This window comes from Muntiacus reevesi, chromosome 4 (assembly GCF_963930625.1).
Source record: "Muntiacus reevesi chromosome 4, mMunRee1.1, whole genome shotgun sequence".
Taxonomy (NCBI): Eukaryota; Metazoa; Chordata; class Mammalia; order Artiodactyla; family Cervidae; genus Muntiacus; species Muntiacus reevesi.
In genome coordinates, this window is record NC_089252.1 from 66526045 (window position 1) to 66547124 (window position 21080).

Here is a 21080-nt window from a genome sequence, read left to right on the forward strand (position 1 = left end):
GCACCAAGAACTCTTCTGTTAGAAGTTAAGGCAGAGTTATGTAAGTTTTTTGAGGGAGCTGTGTATTGAATGATGTGATACTGACAGTTGTGCCTATCCAAACCTGTAGGTACAAAGCAGGGATGTTGGAAACTCTGCTTCTCTGTATAGCGGTGTTGAATCAAATCTCAGAGACAGAGTTTTGGGTGAAGTAGAAAAGAATAGCTTTATTGCTTTGTCAGGCAAAAGGGGACACAGTGGGTTCCTGTACTGGAAAACTGTGATTCCCAATCCGGGTGAACTTGCTGAGGAGTTTTATAACAATACCTCCAGAGTGGGGTTGCTGACAGGTTGAGGGCGTGTGCTAGATCTCAGGTCAGTACAATCGCTCAGTCATGTCCAACTCTGCGACTCCATGGACTGCAGCACACCAGGCTTCCCTGTCCATCACCAACTCCTGGAGCTTGCTCAAAATCATGTCCATCAAGTCAGTGATGCCATCCAACCATCTCATCCTCTGCCCTCCCCTTCTCCTCCTGCCTTCAATCTTTCTCAGCATCAGGGTCTTTTTCAATGAGTCAGTTCTTAAAATTGGGTGGGGCCAGGTATTGGAGTTTCAACTTCAACATCAGTCCTTCCGAAGAACACCCAGAACTGATCTCCTTTAGGATGGACTGGTTGAATCTCCCTGCAGTCCAAGGGACTCTCAAGAGTCTTCTCCAACACCACAGTTCTAAAGCATCAATTCTGTGGCGCTCAGCCTTCTTTATGCTCTAACTCTCACATCCATACATGACTACTAGAAAACCATAGCTTTGACTAGATGGACGTTTGTCAGTAAAGTAATGTCTCTGCTTTTTAATATGCTGTCTAGGTTGGTCATAGCTTTTCTCAGGGGGTCACCTCCTAATCTTGCTGAGCTTCTTTAGTCCCTTTCATCTTGCCTCAGGTGTTTTCTTGGCTACTCCTCCCTTGATGAGCAACTAATTTGCCTTTTGGAACTCAGGGAAGGTCATGGAGGCTGGAGTCTTCCCTACAAGAAAGATGGGACAAAAAAAAGACCTCAGTGCCCAGAAGCCCCACAGGGTCCTCTTTGGTTTCAGTGGTGAGTCTTTGTGATCCCCTCTAAGATCTAGAAGGAATGTTATCTTTAAGGAATTGCTTCCTTGATGCTGGGAGAGTGTTACTCTATGGTTGAGAGCAGGTATTTCCACCTATGGGGAAGGTATGGTCCCTGTATAATGCAGATACGCAAAGCCCAATAGAGGGGAGTTGTTTAGTCGCTCAGTCGAATCTGACTCTCTGCAGCCTCATGACTGTAGCCCGCCAGGCTCCTCTGTCCATGGGATTTCCCAGGCAAGAGTGCTGGAGTGGGTTGCTATTTCCTTCTCCAGCAGATCTTTCCAATCCAGGGATCAAATCCATGTCTCCAGCTTGGCAGGCAGCTTGTTTACCCCTGAGCCACCTGGGAAGTCCCCAGGGGAGGGGAGAGAGCAGACCAAAGGGCAGAGAAAAAAAAAAATTTTTTTTTTGGTTTAAATTTTTCTTGTCTTGCCATAAAACATGGGTTTTATTTCACATACCCTTTCTTAAGTTGATGGACTTTGGGCCATCCCTAGGCCAGCTAATGGACTGGTCTTTAATTAAAATCAAGGTTAAGACCTAAATCACTGAAGGGGATTGGAGGAAATAGAAAATTGGAAGAATGATAGTTTAAAATTCCAGCTTATTAGGCTTGAACAGGAAAATCTAGGCTATTGCCTGGCCTCATTCCAGTGACTTGTGGAGGAAGGAAGAAATGAGATGAGAATGAAAATGCTGACCCAGCTACTGGTGTGAGTGGGGTTCGTGAACTTTTTTTTTTAATATTTCGGTGTTTATTTTTGGCTGCTCTGGGTCTTCTTTGCGGTGCGTGGGCTTCTTGTTGCCGAGCGCAGGCTCCAGGTGCTCAAGTTTCAGGAGCTGTGGCGCGCAGGCTCAGCTGCCACACAGCACGTGGGATCTTCCCGCGCCAGGGATCGAGCCAGCGTCCCCTGCATTGCAAGGCGAATTCTTAACCACTGGACCTCCAGGGAGCCTAGAATTCATAAACTTCTGTTCCAGAGTCACCCCTGGGTGGCTTTTTGGAAGAGTCTGTTAGAAAACCAGCCTGGGGTCTTCCTTGCTGATCCAGTGGTTAGGACTCTCCACTTCCACTGCAGGGGGCACAGGTTCAATCCCTGGTCCGGGAACTAGGATCCTGGATGCCATAAACTGCAGACCCAAAAAAGAAAGAAAGAAAATGAAAACCAGCCCACATGGCTGTCTGACTCCTGGCAGGGGAGACTGATTTGTAGGCTGATGAATGCCAGCAAGTTTGGAGATAACAGTCCTTCTCATCTAAGGATTGCCGGTTGGCTTTGGCTACAGAGTTCCTTGGCGTCAAGCACTCTGGGAAGTAGTTCACGTTTATCATATTGTTACCTGAAAACTGAGATCACCTCTTGGTAGGTGTCAAGGGAGAAAAGTGAAAGTGAAGTTGCTCAGTCATGTCCGACTCTTAGTGACCCCATGGACTGCAGCCTACCAGGCTCCTCCATCCATGGGATTTTCCAGGCAAGAGTACTGGAGTGGGGTGCCATTGCCAAGGAAGGATTTATTATTTGCATCAAGTAAGGAGAACCTCAGGGGTCTTTCCCAAAGCAGAGCCTCCCCAACAGCAAAACTGTGAACCTTATAATCTAAGAGAACAGGCATATTCACCCAGGGGTTTGGGTGTTACACAGAGTGAGTCCAAGCTTCAGTGGAATGAAATCATGAAGGTCAGAAAAGGTCAACTTCATCATTCCTTAGGTTCTAGTTGATCTGGAGGTGGAGTGCCCAAAGTGGGTTTAAATACCTCAAAACACTTAAGACAGAGCTTTAGGCTATTCTAATGAGAGTCATTACAACTGATTTGGTATCTTTGCTGTTGTTACTTCTCTTGTCTGATAAGTTGGTCCTTTGGGTCTTTTCGTTCCCTTAAGATCCTTTATTACTGTTCATAGGCAAGCCAGGCTTAGGTCCCAGAATGGCTTAGGCCAGAGATGGCTTCTCTTCTGTCAAGAAAGCCAGGCCTGGTTTTCCTTTGGTGGGGACTTCTATGCTATCACCTTACAGTCTCACTGAATGTTCTCAGTGACCCTCTTAGGATGGTGCTCTTAGTTTTCTTATGATGATGATGCTTCTGATTTTACAGGGGAAGAAACTGGAGCTCAGAGAGGTTAATGAACTTGGCCCAGGTCACAGAGCTGTGGGCTGGCAGACTTGCGCCTGCTGAGTCATGGCTTCTGGACAGTGATGACGTGATGATTTCCCTGTGTCACTGCACGGGCAGCGTTTCCCTGTGGTTACTCCTCGTGCTGTGGTTGGGTTCCGAGCTGAGCAGTGAAGTTGCCCAACGTTCTGATGATGAGAGTAAATGGGCCACTGTTCCCATGGCCCTGGAAGGCCTCTGAGGTCGCGTCTAACCTTGCTTGGGGCAGACTGGTCCCCTGAGCGCCCCTTCTCATCCACGTCAGAATCCACCGCTCCTTCCCTTCTGTGGACCACACGCGTCCTTAGCGAGCTCTTCCACTGTGCTCTGAGCCAGCTCCTTCTGCACCCTCTGTACCCCACCTGCCGGGGTTTCATTCTCCTGTGATTCCCGGCGAGGTGCTCAGCAAACACAGTGGGAGATGAATCTGCTAGATGGTCACTGTCTGCATGGAGAACAGGGGGGCAGGAGGCAGAGAGGGAGTCAAAAACCCATCCCCCAAAGCCTAGCCCATGTGCCCAAGTGTGGGCGAGGGAGGACCTCTCTGCTCCTAGAAGGTTGTAGCCTCATGACAGTGAGTGTATCTGGTCCATGGACTGGACATTTGTATGTCTCTGGTCGTTTGCTTTGCTGTTGCAGACAGTGCTCCCGGGAATGGCCTTATTCATGTCTGAGGTGTGTATCACAAGGTCACAGGGAATGCAGCCTATAATCTTCCAGGTCACACCACTGGTTTCCAGCGTGGGTGTGAAACCACACAGCTCAGATGAGGACTTGAGCCTAGCCGAAACCCAGATTGGGATTGAACCCTCTGTCCTTTAATTAAGGTCATATACCTGCTCTCAGGACTTACTGAAGTTCAAATTCTTTATGTCTTGGTGCAGAAAGAATTCAGTGAGAGACAGAGGGATAGATAAGAAGGGGATGTATTTAGAGAGACACCCACTCCACATGCTGAGTGTGGGCCATCTGGGCCTTCTCAGGAGGCGAATGGCCCCGAAGTGCGGGGGTGGTTAGTTTTTATGGGCTGGGTAATTTCATAAGCTAATGAGTAGAAGGATTATTCTAATACTTTGGGGGAGAAGGGGCAGGAATGTCCAGGAATTGGGGCACTGCCCAGTTTGGGGCCTTTTATGGGCGGCCTCAGGACTGTGGTGCAGTGGTAAAAAAATCTCCCTGCAAATGCAGGAGTCAGAGGAGATGCAGGTTCCATACCTGTGTCAGGAAGACCCCCTGGCGGGGGAAACGGAAACCCACTCCAGTATTCCTGCCTGGAGAATCCTGTGGACACAGCGGGCTGCCGTCCGTGGGGTCACTAAGCGTCAGACACGCCTGAACAACTGAACACATCAGGGCTGTTAGGTGTCCGTGGGCATGTTATTTAGCATGTGCTAGTGTGTTAGACCCACTCCAGTGTTCTTGCCTGGAGAATCCCAGGGACGGGAGCCTGGTGGGCCGGCGTCTGTGGGGTCACACAGAGTTGGACACGACTGATGTAACTTAGCAGCAGCAGCAGTGTGTTAGGATGAGTGCATAATGAGGCTGAGGTCTCCCAGAAGTGGAATCTTCCGTCATATTGGACTTAGGCGGTGTTAGTCAGTTCTCACCAGTTTGTGTTGTATCCATAACATCTTTGTCCTTCTTTTAAAGGCTGTGCCCTGCCCGCTTCCTCCCTTCCTCTCCACGCCCCCAACAGAGTCTGAGAACTCACATCCTTTCACACCCTTGCTGGCCCTTGGTGCAGGACACAGAGGTTATTGCAACGTGTTATTTCTTAAGCTGGCCAAAGGTACACCGGCATTTGCTTCTTTGTCTCTTGTTTAGGCTTTCTAGATCCTAGCATTTGTATGTATGAAATGTCTTATGATGTGGGATTTCCAGGGGGCACAGTGGGAAAGAATCCACCTGCCAGTGCAGGAGATGTGGGAGACTCGGGTTCGATCCCTGGGTGGGGAAGACTCCTTGGAGGAAGGCATGGCAGCCCACTGTAGTATTCTTGCCTGGGGAATCCCATGGACAGAGGCGCCTGGTGGGCTACAGTCTGAAGGGTCCCAGAGAGTTGGACACGACAGAGCACGCACGCACACACACAAAATGTCTCATAATAAGTGATTTTAAAAGTTGAGCAGTGATGAAGTTGAGGGCCGACTCTGAATGAGTCTGGGCAGCCCTGCTTCTCCTGGGAGGATGGGCTGTTGTAAGGAGTGAATGAGATGATCCACATAAATTGTTGAGTGTTAAGAATCTGTTACAAAACTATGACTTTGTTTCTACCGGGTCTTTAAAAATTTTGTTTTTATCGGAGTTTTTCAAATACCTCATTCGGCCATTTAAAACATAAACTAGTGTTAGACAAGACCAATGGTTGTCACCATTTTTTCAGATAAAACGTCAGACATAAGATTAATTGACTCGATGAATGTCCATCCAGAGCGAAAAGCCGGCTTTACTCACTTCTGTCTTGTGGATTCAAGCCGGAGAGACTTGCTGCATATCATCCACATGGGAGTGTTGTTTATGACGCCTGCCACTTGCACAGATTGAGACTGGGGGTCTTCCTTGCTGGGGGCCCCAGACTGCTGCCTGCCTGACCCTTCTCCAGGCTCATCACGTGACCCCTCCACAGGGGAACCTTCTGTAGCAGTGACCTCACCAGGTCATCAAAGTCTCACTAAAAGCTGGGGCCGACTGGGTTTGTGATTTCCCCTTAGACTTGCATGGAGGAACATTTCTTTCTTCCTGTCACTGCAGGATAAACTGTCGGTCCTTTGTCAGAGCCGTCTTTCCAGGGCCTGTGCTTAGAGCTCACCCAGGTAGAGAACTCTTCCGCCTCGGTCCAGCTTTAACCGACCTCAGTTGGTTAAAGCTCAACCAGGATTGAGCATTGCCGCATCTTCTGTGAACTGTGGTTGTCATGGCGCTCCTCTTTTGTCTTCTAAACCTCGCCGGTCCTTTTTCAAAAACAGCTTTACTGAGATATAATTCTCAGGCATACAGTTTGCCCCTTAAAGTGTCCGATTTAAGAAGTTAAAGCTATCATATGACCCAGCGACGGTCCTCTAGGTTTATACTCAGAAGAAGGGAAAACATGTTCACACAAAACATTTTACACAAATGTTCCAATTCAGTGCTTTCTATGTATATTCACAGAATTGGGAAACCATTGTTGCAGTTAATTTTAGACTATTTCATCACCTTAAAGAGAAACCTTATATGTTTTAGCAGTCACCTCCCACTTCCTCATATCCCCAGCCCTAAACAACCACTAGTCTACTTCCTGTCTCCGCATTTGCTGGTTCTGGACTCTTCATGTAAATGTCACCATAAATACCTCACGGTCTGTGACTGGCTTCTTTCACTTGGCATCATGCCTTCAAGGTTATGCATGTTGTGTCCTGAATCAGTACTTCACTCCTTTCTATGGCTGACTGATGTTCAGTCTTATGGATGTACCACATTTTGCCTATTTACTCATTGATTGGTGGACATTTGAATTGTTTCCACTTTTTGGCTAATATGAATAGAATTGCTGTTAAGTGTGTGAAGTGTTTTGTGTGATCATGTTTTTGGTTCTTTAGAGCTTAATACCTAGGAGTACAGTTGCTGGGTCATATAGAAACTGTTTAACTTTTTGAGGAACTCTTGCCAGACTTTTTCAAAGTGGTTGCACCAGTGCGTTGTACAAGGGTTCCAATTTCTCCACATCCTCACCAACTCTTGTTATTATCTAACATCTTTTAAAAATACTTTATTTATTTGGCTCTGCAGGGTCTCAGATGAAGCATGTGGGATCTTTAGTTGTGGCATGTGAATTCTTAGTTATAGCATGAGGGATCCAGTTCCCTGACTAAATTGAACTCTGAGCTGTCTGCATTGAGAGTGCAGAGGCTTAGTTACTGGACCACCAAGGAAGCCCCTTAGCTAACTAACTTTTTGGGTTAGAGTTAGGTTGAGGTGGTACCTCGTTGTGGTTTTGATTTTCATTTGCCTGATGGCTTATGATACTAGTCATCTTGTCATGTGCTTATTGGACTTTTTTATATCTTCCTTGGGGAAATGTTTTTTTTAAAAAGTCCCCTTTTAAAAATTGGGTTGTCTTTTTATTATTGAGTTGCAAGGAGTGTTTATTAGATACAAACCCATTTTCAAGTATATAGTGTGGAAGTGTATTCTCATTCTCTGAGTTTTCACTTTCTTGATGGTATCCTTTGAAGCATAAACATTTGAAGCTTTGAAATCCAACTGAGATACTTTTCTTTGTTACTGACTTGCTGGATTTGTTCCTTGCATAGACCTGCATTCATTGATATGTCTTCAGCTCCTGGAATGGTGCCAGGTGTGATTTGTGGTCTGATTGAGTGCCAGGGGCAGCACATGTGGAGCGGGAGGCCCAACCAGACTGGGGAGTTTCCTTTCAGTGGCTTAGCTGGTGTCCCATGGGATAGAAGTTTCGGCCAAGATACTTTTTTAAAAATTGACCATTGACTTTTGGGTAATACGGTTGTAATTTTGCCTGTTAATTTTAGCTTGAAGGCTTCTGAAGATTAGAATATCAGTTTAGTAGGAGCATCAGCATCAACTCTTTCCTCCCTGGGTTTAGCTTTTTTATTTTCCTTAGGGGATTCATCTTCATTGGTGTTTCTCAAACTTAAGAGTTCCTCAGAACTACTTGGAGAGTTTACCAGGGATCACTGGATCCACCTCTAGAGTTTCTGAGTCACTGGGTCTCAGGGGAGGTCCAGGTATTTGCATTTTTAACAAGTTCCGGGTGATGGGTATGCCGGGCGGTGGGGATGCTGGGCGGTGGGGGTGCCGGGTGGTGGGGATGCTGACGGTTCAGGAACCACACCTTGGGCCCTGCTGATCTACATAATAAACAGCTTTTTATTTTTTTCTTCCAGAGGCAACCTCACTTACTAAAGTGGTATGTTTGTATAAGAATCTTCAGAGGGGCTTCCCTGGTGGTCCAGTGGATAAGACTCAGCCTTCTTTTGAAGGGGGTGCAGATTTGATCCCTGGTTAGAGGAGATAAGATCCCACATGACTCACAGCCAAAAATCCAAACTATAAAACAGAAACAATATTGTGACAAAAACAATACTGGGAAAATGGTCCACATCAAAAATCTTTAAACAAACAACAACAAAAAAGAAACCTCAGATCAAGTTGCCTGTACTTGAGGATCATTTTTCTGATGCCAAGGATGGCGCGCCGTCATTCTGGAGCCAAGGATGTAAACCTCACTTCATCCTGGCCTAAGCTGAGCTTAGGAGAACAGGAGTAAACCACAATGTTTTTGAGCCTCTGCTGTGTGGCAGCTCTAGTTTGCTATCTACATTACTCATGCTGTTGTGCTGAAGCTAAATGTCCATCCGCTCAACAACGTAGGCGAGTTGCCTGGGGTGCCCAGTTACTTAACTGGTGGTGGAACTGGGTCAAGATGCCCACGGACTGCACAGTGATAGCTAACCCAGGGGGAAAGAGAAGAACCTTCAGGCTTGGCCCATAGACTTGACTGGCTCTGCCTTCAAGGTTTATCTGTTTGCTTTTATGTTTGGTTGTGCTGGGTCTCAGTTGCGGAGAGCAGGGGCTTCTGTTGCAGGCACAGGCTCTGGGCGTGTGGCTTCAGTGATTGGGGCCCTCGGGCTCCACAGCGTGGACTCAGCAGCTCTGGTGCACGGGCTTAGTTGCTCTGTGGCCTGTAGATCTTCCCGGACCCAGAACCAAACTCACGTCCCTGGCATTGGCAGGCAAATTCTTAACCCCCAGACCACCAGGGAAGCCCTTATTGGCTCTGTTCTAAATGACTTTATTTTATTTATTATTAGTTTTTTTTTTTTAATTTTTTATTAACGTGAACCAAGAGCCGTGGATTCCTGAAAGGTCCATCAGATGGACCAGCCGTGATGCCTTCATTCTAATTGGATTTCCTGTCCTCCTGGCCAATGACAGGCAAGCCCGTTTGCCCTGAATAGTCTTTCTTAAAGCATTTCGAGAACCTTTAGTGGTGGACACCCTCAGGAAGACTTTGGCAGGAGGCCCAGGAAATAGGTCAGCATTTCCAAAGCAGTGTCCTGATTTGGCTCAGAGGAAAAGATAGGATAGAGGCTTAGCTAAAGCTGTCATTCTGAAAGAGGGTATTCAATTTATTTTGATCCTGTGTAGCAGGAATGACGGCCATGTGCACCGTACAAATGCAGCTCGGGTCACATGTTGCTTCTGTGGGTTAAACCCTTAGTACTCGGGCAAGGACAATGGAAGGACGTCTGTGTGTGCTGAGGGAGTCCCAGGCGTATTGTCCCAGAGATCCGCGACACACCCAACCAGCTGCAGTCGTCTTTGGTTTGTTGAAAAAGGAAACAGGGAAGATGGGAAGAAATCCCAGGCCAGCTGGCAGCTTCCATGGGAGTCTTTCATCACAGGGGACATAGCATGGGCTGATTGCCTTAAAGGTTAAGAATTGATAGGAGGCCAGTGGATTTTTCTGATGAGTAATCTCTCTCGCTTATTTCATATCACTGCAGAGTGCTATTATCTATATTAATTTGAAAGTGGTCTGTGAAGTAGCTGGTAGGAAAGGTGATTTTTAAAAATATTTTATTTTTAATTGGAGGATAATTACAATATTGCGATGGTTTTTTTCTATAATTAACTTTATTTTTAATTGAAGATAATTGCGCTACAGTTTCTACCATACATCAACATGAGTCAGCCATAGGTATACATATAAACCCTCTTGTACCTACCTCCCACCTCCCTCCCCATCTCACCCCAGGAAAGGTGTTTTTTTTTTTTAAGTGTTTACTTGGCAGTGTTGGGTCTTAGTTTAGACATGAAGGATCTTTAGTTGCTCTACAGCATGTGGGATCTCAGTTCCCTGACCAGGGATCAGACCCAGGTCCCCTGCACTGGAAGCTGATTCTTAACCACTGTACCACCGGGAAGTCCCAGAAAAGTGATTGTTATCCCCGTTCTGTAGCCAGGGTGACTGTGCTTAGTGAATAGGAGTCATCTATGCAGGTCCCGTGACTGATCAGTTGCTGACATGGGACCCAAACGTACATCTTTTCCATCTTTTCTCTGGTTCTGGTGTCTTTTACATCCTACTAGGTCAGGAAATGCCCTGAAGAGAGAAAGGGTGTGTGTTTTCTGGGGGGTGGCGGGGAGCAGGGAGGTGGATGGGGAAGTGGAAAAACAATAGGTCTAGAGAAGGAAGGTTTTCATTAAAATTCAGGCTGCCAGGCTCTGTCTGAGAAGGGGGTCAAGAACAGAAGTCCCTGCCTAAGTGAGGCCAGTAACGCCAGGGGGAGTGGGGGGGTCAGAGTTCTAATGAAGGCTGGGGGGCAGAGACTGGTTGGGACCACAGCAAATGTGTAAGAGCATAATGAGCCTTGTCAACAAGAGGCAGACAGCAGTTGTGGTTCGGCATCAAGGCTGACGGATTCCAATAAGAAACTGCCTTTTTGGAGGAGGCGAAATATCCAGATGCCAAGGAAGTCCTTACTACCTAGCCTAGGTTACCAAACCAGAAAAGCCCCTCTGAAGAGAAAGACCAGTTTCCCTCAGCCTTGGGTGTGTGAATAAAGAGGGAGAAATGCTAAGCTTCGGGTTATAAGCTTAGTCATTCTATGGGGAAACTCTCTTTGTTGCCATTCAAGTCAGCTTAAGCTGATGTTTTGGGTCATATGACTAAAAATTCAGGTAGGGCCGGTTTCAGGTGCAGCCTACAACAGTGGATTAAGTAATATCAACAAGGCCCTGTTTTTTTTCCTGTTTTCCTGCCTTCACTCACACTGGAGCCCCTTGGCAGGTCTAGGTGCTGCCCCTCACATTTGTAAAATGGCTGCAGCTGTTCCAGACCTTGCACCATTATTCCATACTGTTCAAGGAAAGACCCAATAGCTGGTGCAGAGGAGTAAAGAAGCAACTGTTTCTCAGAAACCCCAGCAAACATTGGTTCTCATTGTTTTATTTGTCCATTGACCTGAATAACTTAAAGACTATTCATGCAGGGGGTGGGGCGGGCATTTCCACCCAAACTGCATAGTTAAAGTGGTGAAGCAGTAGCTTTTGAAATGAAATTTAGAGGCATTTTTGCCAGAAAGAAAGAGAATGGAGGGTAGGTGGTAAATTACAGGTCTTCCATACCAGCCAAAGGAAGGGGCGAGTGAAATAATGCCAGGTAGATTTTCCTGGGGAATTCTTTGAGTGAGGTAGTAACTCTTGCACATGCATTAGTTAAGAAACTAGACTAAGCTGTAGAAAAAGACAAAAATGGAATTTAAAGAACAAAGATTTATTTCCCTCTCACATGACAGCAGTCCAGCAGCTTTGCTTCACACCATTATTCTTGGTCCCACTTGGGTTTTCAACTAGCACAAAAGTGGGGAAGGGAAAGTGTGGAGGAAGCAGCCCCTGTTTGAAGGACTCTGGGTCTTAAGTGGCATGCACCGCTCCATCTCTCATTCCACTGATGGGAACTTGGTCGTTGACCTTGCGTATCTGCAGGGCTGCTGGGAAATGCAGTCCTGCATGCTAGGTGACCAGTAACCAGCTTGCAGCTCTGTAGTTACGGAGAAGGGGGAGAAGAAATTTTATCGAGGAGTTGGCCCCTCCATCACAACTCCCACAGTAGATTTCCTAGGAGCTTATCCATTCTGAATGACATTCCTGTGGCAGATAGCACTTCCTCAAAGAAGAACCCACATCCAATTTCCTGCATTTTGGGAACCAGGAATGTTTAATCACAACTATGTCAGTTACAGTTAGGTTCAAATGCATATGACAGAAAACCTAAGATAGCAATAACCTAAGCAAAGTAAACACTTGCACTTTATTTCTCTTACGTGAAGGATGTGTATCATAATTTAACGATTCATCATGGTGACAGGGACTCTGTTCCACTATCTCAGCCTTTGGTTTCCTCCTTAGTCCAAGATGGCTGCCCAAATTCCAGCCATCTCTTCACCATTTTTCTGACCAAAAGACGAATTCAGGGACATTTCCCAGAAACCATAAGCACATTTACACCATTGGTCAGAACTTGATCACACAAGGCACCTAGCTGCAAGGGAAGCTTGAAGTGTAGCTTTCTTTCCTGGCAGGTATGAGCCTTCCCCCAAGCTGGGGTTCTCTTGCTGAGAAAGAAGGGGAGAACGGACATTGGGCAACAAGGGGCAGCCTCTGCTAGAGATCATATGCCCCCGTGTCCACGATCAGCGCCCTCTCCTCTGCCTGTGTTTCTCTGCCCATGTTAATTTTTTTTTCTGGTGGGGGTGGGCTGGGCTTTGCCACACTGCATATGGGATTTTCCCCACCAGAGATCAAACCCATGCCCTCGTCCCCTGCATTGGGAGCACAGAGTCTTAACCACTGGACCACCAGGGAAGTCCTGCCCATGTGAAATTTTAAAACCCACCTTTGTACTTCTCTGAAGGAAAATCATCAGAATAGCTGACATTTATTCAGTGCCTGTCAAGTGACAGACTCTGTTCTGTGTCATTTATGCTTCACAACAGTGCTCTCCAAGTACTCACGTAGAAACGCTTAGTGTGGGACTGTTGACAGGCTTAGGTAGAGTTGAGGGGACCAGAAGGGCTCGGGGAAGTGGCCAGAGATTAGCGGCAGGAGGAAGCCACGGCCACCCCTGAAAGGGCAAGGGGACAGAGCCGCGCTTAGAGGTGTGAAAGGGGGGCTGACGCAGCCCAGGTCAGGAAGTGGGGCTCTAGATGGGAGCCCAGGCCAGCACCGCGAGCCAGGTAGGAGTGGCCCCAGGCGCAGGTCCACACCCTCACCTGTCTCTCCTTGCACCTTGGAGCTCCGGGCACTGCCAGCCTTGGGCTGCAGCCACCTGGAAGGCAGAGGGCAGGGCGCTGGGGAAACAGCGCGCAGAGCGCAGCCTCCCGGGCCGGAGAAGGGCAGGAGTGGATGGGGGGTTGGGGAGCAACAGAGAGCCACTGCGCAGGATGGTTGCAACCCCATTTTAAGGAAAGAGGAACGGCGGCGGGGGGAGGGGAGGGCGCTGCTGGCCTGGGTTGCAGAGTGGGGAGGTGGCACGGTCCCGCACTGACCCGACTGTTCCCGAGCATGTGACCGCGGCTGATGCCCGGTCGGCGCGCACGTGGCTTGGACAGGGGTGTTTCAGGCCGGAAGTAACCGCGTCACCCTCGCCCTGGCAGGTGGCTGTCGCGAACCTCGGCGAGGCCGTGCAGGACGCAGACCTGCTGGTGTTTGTCATCCCCCACCAGTTCATCCACCGGATCTGCGACGAGATCACGGGGAGGGTGCCGAAGGACGCTCTGGGCATCACCCTCATCAAGGTGAGGCGGCCCCTCGCAGGCTCCGGGGAACTTGCCTACCTCTTTCATCTGCTGGGGGAAAGGAGCTGAGGGGAGGGGATGGCTGGTTTGGGTTTGTTTTTTAAGGATGCCTGGAAGGGAATCAAAACCACGCGTCCCGTCCCCCCCCCCCCCCGCCGAGCCTGGCTTTACTCACGTTTTGGAGGGGCTGCTTCCTATCTGGAGGGGGTTTCCAGCGCTGGGCTCCTGCTGCAGGAAAAGATCTTCCTGTCTATCACACGGGGCTGCACCCTTGGCCTGGAAATCTCACGTGTTTTACATTTGCTGGGAAGTTAATCATCTTTACTTTCCCACTCCTGGATTTATTCCCTGGAGAGGGTGTTTTTAACTGGAAGTCCACAAACCATCCCCAGAGGCCCACAGACAGAATTCAAGAGGTTCATGGACCTAAATGTGGGGATGGAATTGCAGTTTTATTTATTTTAACTTCTAACTGAAATGAGCCTCTCCTTCACTTATGAATGTAGTCCAGAACCCAGAGTTTCAGTGACAATCTGTTAGCAGGACCTTGACCCTGTGGTCGATACAAATTATAGGTATTTTCCTTTTACTTTACAACGGCTTCAGATATCTCAAGGTATCATTTATTCCCAACTACTTGGGAATTATAGTAATTAGACCTGCTATGGCACCTTTTTATAATTGCAGTAAGAAAATATATATATTACTTTGTCACAAATGTAGGTTTGTTGTTTTTTTTTTTAACATTTGATAACTGTATTTCAAAATAATTGTCTTGCTGAGTAATCTTGTATTTTGCTTTATGCATATGGAGTCTGAGAATGAATCCATAAACTTCACCAGACTGCCAGGGGCAGGTCTGTGTTGTCAAAAAGGTTAAGAACCCTCTTGAGAGAGTGTGTTTGTAGGTGAATGTTTATGAAAGCAAGCACACTTCAAATGTCAGTCATCGATAGGATGGACAAATGAATGATGGGAAACTACACAGGAGTGAACCAGAATATTCATGTGGCCACATGGGTGAATCTCCCAAATAATAACATAGTACAAAGCAGCACATCAGTGGTGATGTGCTGAGAGGCACAGTTTCATTTATAGGCTTTCAAAAACAGGCATAGTGATATAACATACTGTTTAGGGGTAGTTTCATGTGATAAAATGAACAAGAAAAACAAGGAAACAGGGCATAAGTGACGCTGACGATAGGGGTTCACCCTGGCGGGCACCAGGAAACACTAGTGAGGAGAAGGACGAACTTGGGAATAGACCCAGGGGACTTCAGTGGTGCCCATCATGTTCTTTTTCTTAACCTGGATGGTGACGTTGTTCATTTTCACTTTGTCGTCACTCTCTAAATGGTACATACACACTATGTCTGTTTACTCTTAGAAACGAGATTTTTCAGTCGCCTATGCCATTGGAGGTCTGAATCTAGATGACCTGCAAAGCAGCGGTCTCCAGCCTCTTGTTCTTGGGGGTTTCTCTTCCTCTAACCCACTGGCGTCCTTGCAGGGCATAGACGAGGGTCCTGAGGGGCTGAAGCTCATTTCTGACATCATCCGAGAGAAGATGGGCATTGACATCAGCGTGCTGATGGGAGCTAACATTGCCAACGAGGTGGCCGCCGGCAAGTTCTGCGAGACCACCATCGGTGAGGGCCGCTGGGCAGAGGGACGTTGCACTGTGTGTCTTAGCAGGCGCATGTTCCATTTCTGGAATTTTCTGTAGTGAACTCTTCCCTGCTCCCGTAACATTCCTGGGGTGGACATTTCAGTGGGGTGGAAACTTTATGTTAGGAGGCTGTTCTGTGGGCATGTGAAGCATTTCTACAAACTCTGGAGTGAAAGTAAAGCCAAGGAGACCATGTGGCCCGCCACGATCCAGTAATGCATCATCGAGGTTATTCACAAAAATGCAAGGCTGCTTGCTTGTACCAAGAAGCAGATGGCTGTGTCCATGGTGGAGTGCCCTTGGCCTTAGAAACCCAGCTTTTCTTTTTATTTAAACAACCGGAATTTATTTCTTGCAGTTCTGAAGGCTGGTTCAAGATCACGGTTGAGCCAACCCTTTTCTATGGTGAGGGCTCCCTTCTTGGCTTGCAGACAGCTGCCTCCTTGCGTGAAGGATGTAGGGGTCAGGGAAAGCAGGTCATGTCCAACTTTGTGACTCCTTGGACTGCAGCACACCAGGCTTCTCTGTCCTCCAATCTCTCCTAGAGTTTGCTCAAATTCATGTGCATTGAGTCAGTGATGTTATCTAACCATGTCATCCTCTGCCGCCCCCTTCCCCTTTTGCCTTCAGTCTTTCCCGGAATCAGGAGCTTTTCCAATGAATCGGCTCTTCGCATCATGTAGCCAAAGTTTTGGAGCTTCAACATCAGTCCTTCCAATGAATATTCAGGGTTGATCACCATGCAGTCCAAGGGAAACCTAGCTTTTCTTTACTCATAAATGCCAGTATCTGGAGCCTCATTGGATGCCTCAGAGATCTAGAAATTGATGGGAGTGATCCCCGCTTTCCAAAGGAATAAGCTGAGGCTCAGAGAGTAAGCTCCCTGCCCCAAGATCACACAGCTAATATAGAATTCAGACGTGAACTTGGGTCTCCTGGTTCCTGAAACAGAAATCCCTTTCTATTCTTACACATCAGTGTTGTGAACATGTCTATTTCTTTTAAAAAAGGGCTTCAGAATTCCTAAGTGCCCACATACCATGTTATAGGACTCATAGAATGCTTTGCAGGGTATATTTAAGTTTATCTACCATTTCAGGACTTACTTCCACTCTTATCAAATGGACCAGTGATGGGAATCATTTCTCCTTGGCAGCTTCGTAAAAGGAAACTCTGGGAGAGATCGGGCTCTCTTGAGTAAGATGGGATGGATGGGAAAAGGTTTTTATGCATGCATGTAAGTTAGGACATTTAAAATTTTTTTTCTCTTTTATTTGCAATTGTACAGGCATTACCTGGTTACCAGGTGACATAGAGATAATCAGAAGAAAGCCGTTTCTTAAAACTTGATTATTTTAGGGGCTTCCCAGGTGGCGCTAGTGGTAAAGAACCCACCTGCCAATGCAGGAGGTGTAAGAGACATGGGTTCGATCCCTGGGTTGGGAAGATCCCCTGGAGGAGGGCATGGCAACCCACTCCAGTATTCTTGCCTGGAGAATCCCATGGACAGAGCAGCCTGGCGGCTACAGGCTGCTACAGGCCACAGGGTCACAAAGGGTCGGACATGACTGAGCCAACCTAGCACGGCACATTGATTTTTAGTTTTTATTTGAGTATAATTGATTTACAATGTTGTGTTAATCGCTACTGTTCAGCAGAGTAAGTCATTTGTTTATATCCACTCTTCTTTAGATTCTTTTTCCATATAGGTCATTACAGAGTATTGAGTAGCGTTCCTTGTGCTGTATAATAGGTTCTTATCCATTACCTGTTATATATGTAATAGTGTGTCTAGGCCCAAGTCAGTCGCCTGATTTATCCCCCCACACACCATTGCTTTGTTTTCTATATCTGTGACTCTGTTTCTGTTTTGTAAATAAGTTTGTTTGTATTCTTTTTTTAGATTCCATTTATAAGTGATATCATATGATATTTGTCTTTCTCTGATTTAGGAAAACCATTTCAAGTTTCATTTCATTTTCGTTATTTTTTTCTACTTGTGATGAACTATGGTTGTAGTTGTTAATATACTCTTTTGATAATTGTTTCATTTGCTTCGACCAGCATACATTTTTTTTGTATTTTTTTTGTACAAAATTACCTGTAATAACATTACCCAGGTTGATATTTATAAAAGCAATAAGCACAGCTAAGAAAATTCAGGGGCTTCCCAGGTGGCACTAGTGGTAAAGAACCCACCTGCCAATGCATAAGGTATAAGAGACATGGGTTCGATCCTTGGGTCAGGAAGATCCCCTGGAGGAGGGCAGGGCAACCCACTCCAGTATTCTTGCCCAGAGAATCCCATGGACAAAGGCGCCTGGCGGGTTACAATCTACGGGGTCGCAGAAGAGTTTGACACGACTGAAGCAGCTTAGCATGCAAGAAAATTCAAACAGTTCAAGAAAGTATAAAATTAGAATTAAGACCTCATCCCTCTTCTCAAAGGAAATCATTGTTGATAGTTCCTAAGTATCCTTCCCTTAAAAAAAAAAATTGCATATGTATGCTAGGCTGTACTTAGGTTTTATTCTTTTCAGTTCTTTTATTCACCTTTATTCATCTATGATTTTATTGTAGCCTGTGAAACTGTTATGTAATCACTTTAATTTTTCAAAACTAATTATTAGCTACTTTTTCCAGCTTAATCCTGTTTGCCAGTAGTCAATTTGCTAGTTATTTGGTTGGGATTGACCAATTAACCCCAGTCATTCTGTACGGTTGAGACAGACTTCATCTCCAAATTTAAACTGATAGATTTTGGCTAGGATTTCTACCTGCCTGTTAGCCTTGTTATAGGCAAGCTCCCATTTGGGTGCATCAAGCTTCTTTACTTTGTAAAGACAGACACATGCACAGAAGTCACATCTGTTTCTCTGGCTTCTGTTTACACATTGCTTCTGCTGCCTTCTGTGGGTTGGACCATGACTGGCAAGAGTGATCTGATTTAAATTAGATAAAATACTCAAAGTGAGATAGAACAGGAAAGTGGTATTTTCTAAATTTTCTTATATAACCTGCGCTTAATCAACAGGAAATATTAGACAAGGCCAAAGGAAGGGACATGGTACAAAACAAGTGGCCCACACTTTTTTGGGGGGCAGCACCGTGTGACATATGAGATCTTGGTTTCCCAGCCGAGGATCAAATCCTCGCCCCCTGCACTGGAAGCCCAGAGTCTTAACCACCTGACCGCCAGGGAAGTCCCACAACTGGCCCACACTCTTGAAGAATGTCAGTGTCATAGGAGACATTGCAAGTCTCCAGGAGAAATCTGGAGGGACCTGGCCACGACGTGCAGTCCAGGATCCTGAGCTAGATCCCCGATGCCATGAAACCAACCTGGGGCCGTGGGTCAGACACTGTGAGCCGTGGTGCCCCCTGGTGGTGAGAGCGCCCTTTGCAGGAATGACTTCACCGTGTCCGAGATGTCTGCTCAGCCTGCAGATGTGTCCAAAGTCTGTTCTATATAAGTTGTGGTGCTAAATGTCAGGATACATAAGCCTCTTCTTTGTGGAAGGAGCTTCTTAGTACACAAAAGTAGAGAATTATGGACTGAGATGTGGGATGTGAAGGAGTCTTACGTAAATAGGTTGATTATCTCCAAAATTTGGTGTGGAAGAGAAGGGGGATTTTCCTGTCTTTTGGTTCATATTCAGTTTGACAAGCCCTTCCACAGGCTGATGGGCGTTCCCTGTTCTGGATCACATGTCTTGGGTCCCTTCTTGCCTCATCACTGCTTAAGACTGGTAATAATAATACGATCAATGCTTTCTTATCCAAGACTTAAAATAATAGAAGATTTAAAAATTCAAAGGGTAAACATTTGATGCCATTTGCAGCAACATGATTGGACCGAGAGATGATCACACTAAATGAAGTAAGTCGGACAGAGAAAGAAAAGTATCATTTGATATCACTTACATGTAGAGTCTAAAATATGACACAAGTGAACTTATTTATAAAATGGAAACAGACTCACAGACATAGAAAACAATGGTTACAAAGGGGTGGGGAAGGGATAAATTAGGAGTTTGGGATCAGCATATACACACTATTATTTAAAATTGGTAAACAAGGTCCTACTATATAGCACGGGGAACCAGAGTCAATATCCTATAATAAACCATAATGGAAAAGAATAAAATAAATAAAAGGTGCGTTTGAGAAAATGTAAGACTCCTTTAAATCGAGCTCACCTCGCTAATGAACCCTGTGCGTAATTTGCAGCACAGAGACTCCAGCAGACGCCGCCTTGTATCGGTGGCAGATGGAGAACGCTTGTCTCCTTCCACATGTCCAGTTACTCACAGCTGCTGCTGGCTCGATCACAATAGCTCAGTGGAGGGAGTGGGGGCCTGTCTGTGCTGCTCGTGAGCCCCCTTTGTGTTGCAGGGCCCTGGCCCATGGAGAGGAACAGAAGAGAAAGACAATAACTACATCGTGGTGTGGATCTGGGGCTGGTTTACCCAACCCAGGTGATGAAACAGTGCTGCTCGTCTGGAGGACTGTTTATAAAAGGAAGAGGACAATTTGCTCACACAGAGGGAGTTCTAATATTTGGACGAACGAGCATTCAGCTAAATGACATCATAGCGATGCCTGTAGAATAGAAAATGTTTCTAAGTATCTGGCGTAGCTGTCCTAAACATTTTATGATGGAAAATGTCCTTAAACCAAACGAAAGTAGAGAGAACTATTAGGACCCCACACTGCCCATCTTTAGTAATGATTAACTGCTGGCTGGCCTCATTTATCTGTTTCCCACCCTCTCTCTACTCTTGTCTGAACTTGTTTTTTGGTTTGTTTGTTTTATTTTTTGGCATGCAGGATCTTAGTTCCCTGACCAGGAATCAAACCCACACCCCGTCCATTGGAAAGGTGGAATTTTAACCACTGGACCACTGGGGAAGGCCTCCCCTGGATCATTCTGATATTATATTACTTCTGAGTATAATTTTGTTAAACATCCTGTTTTTTTTTTTCCCTGCAGTGGAAGACTATGGCTGTGATTGTGATGTCTGTTTATTGCTTCCCTCTTCCTGCCCCTGAGTGGAACATAGCATAGAAAACATAGCATAGAGGTCATATAGGTCCTGGAGCCAGAGCACCTGGGTTAGAATTTGGGCTCTGCCTCTTACTAGCTGTGTGACCGAGGGCAACTCAGTAAACCTCTTTGGGGCCTCTTGTGTGTCAGTGGGGCAAATCAATCATAGGCATGTAAATACCACTGTCCCATTGTGATTATATAGACCTTTGAGTGCTTGTTGTAACTAATAGGCAGTTTGCACACCTCATGAGGTTAGAGATCACATCAGAGGTTTTCAAACTTGTCTGCCCATTGAAGTCACCAGGAGAGCATCAGAAATTAGTGATGCCTGCTTGACCCCAGAGCTTGTGATTTAATGGATGCTGGGGTGTGGCTGGCCTTTGCTGTTTTTAAAGATCTCCCGGTGATTGTCATGTGCAGACAAACTTGGGAAGCAGGCTCAGGAAACTCAAGGCTGGAAGCGCCCAAGTGCCATGGTCCCCGGGGGAGCTTTCTGCCAGCTCTGTGTGGGAGCCAGGACCAAGCTGGCGAATTTTATCGTCCTGATTTCCAGAACTGAGCGCCACCCCACACCCCACCAACCAGAGCAGATCTCACATTAGGCTCTATGAGTTAAGCTTTAGTTTTGTTTTGAACTGAAAGTCTCTATAAATAGAAAAGTAACATGTGAAAAGTACTGATCCTCCACATCATTCCAGGCATTGTCCCAATGGGGAGTAGATATAAGGAGCCTTTGAATGCATTTCCATCCTCCACCAGTTGAGTCACTGAACATGTTTGTTGACGT

General features: G+C 46.4%; 1 protein-coding gene across 1 annotated transcript in view; it reads left to right on the top strand.

The window, feature by feature from the left end:
- GPD1L (glycerol-3-phosphate dehydrogenase 1 like) overlaps nt 1–21080 on the top strand; it is a 60493-nt gene that overhangs the window by 18979 nt on the left and 20434 nt on the right. The window contains exons 3-4 of the mRNA XM_065932923.1: nt 13432–13572; nt 15085–15223. Of these exons, the coding sequence (XP_065788995.1) occupies nt 13432–13572; nt 15085–15223 (280 nt within the window). The remainder of the gene's footprint in view (nt 1–13431; nt 13573–15084; nt 15224–21080) is intronic.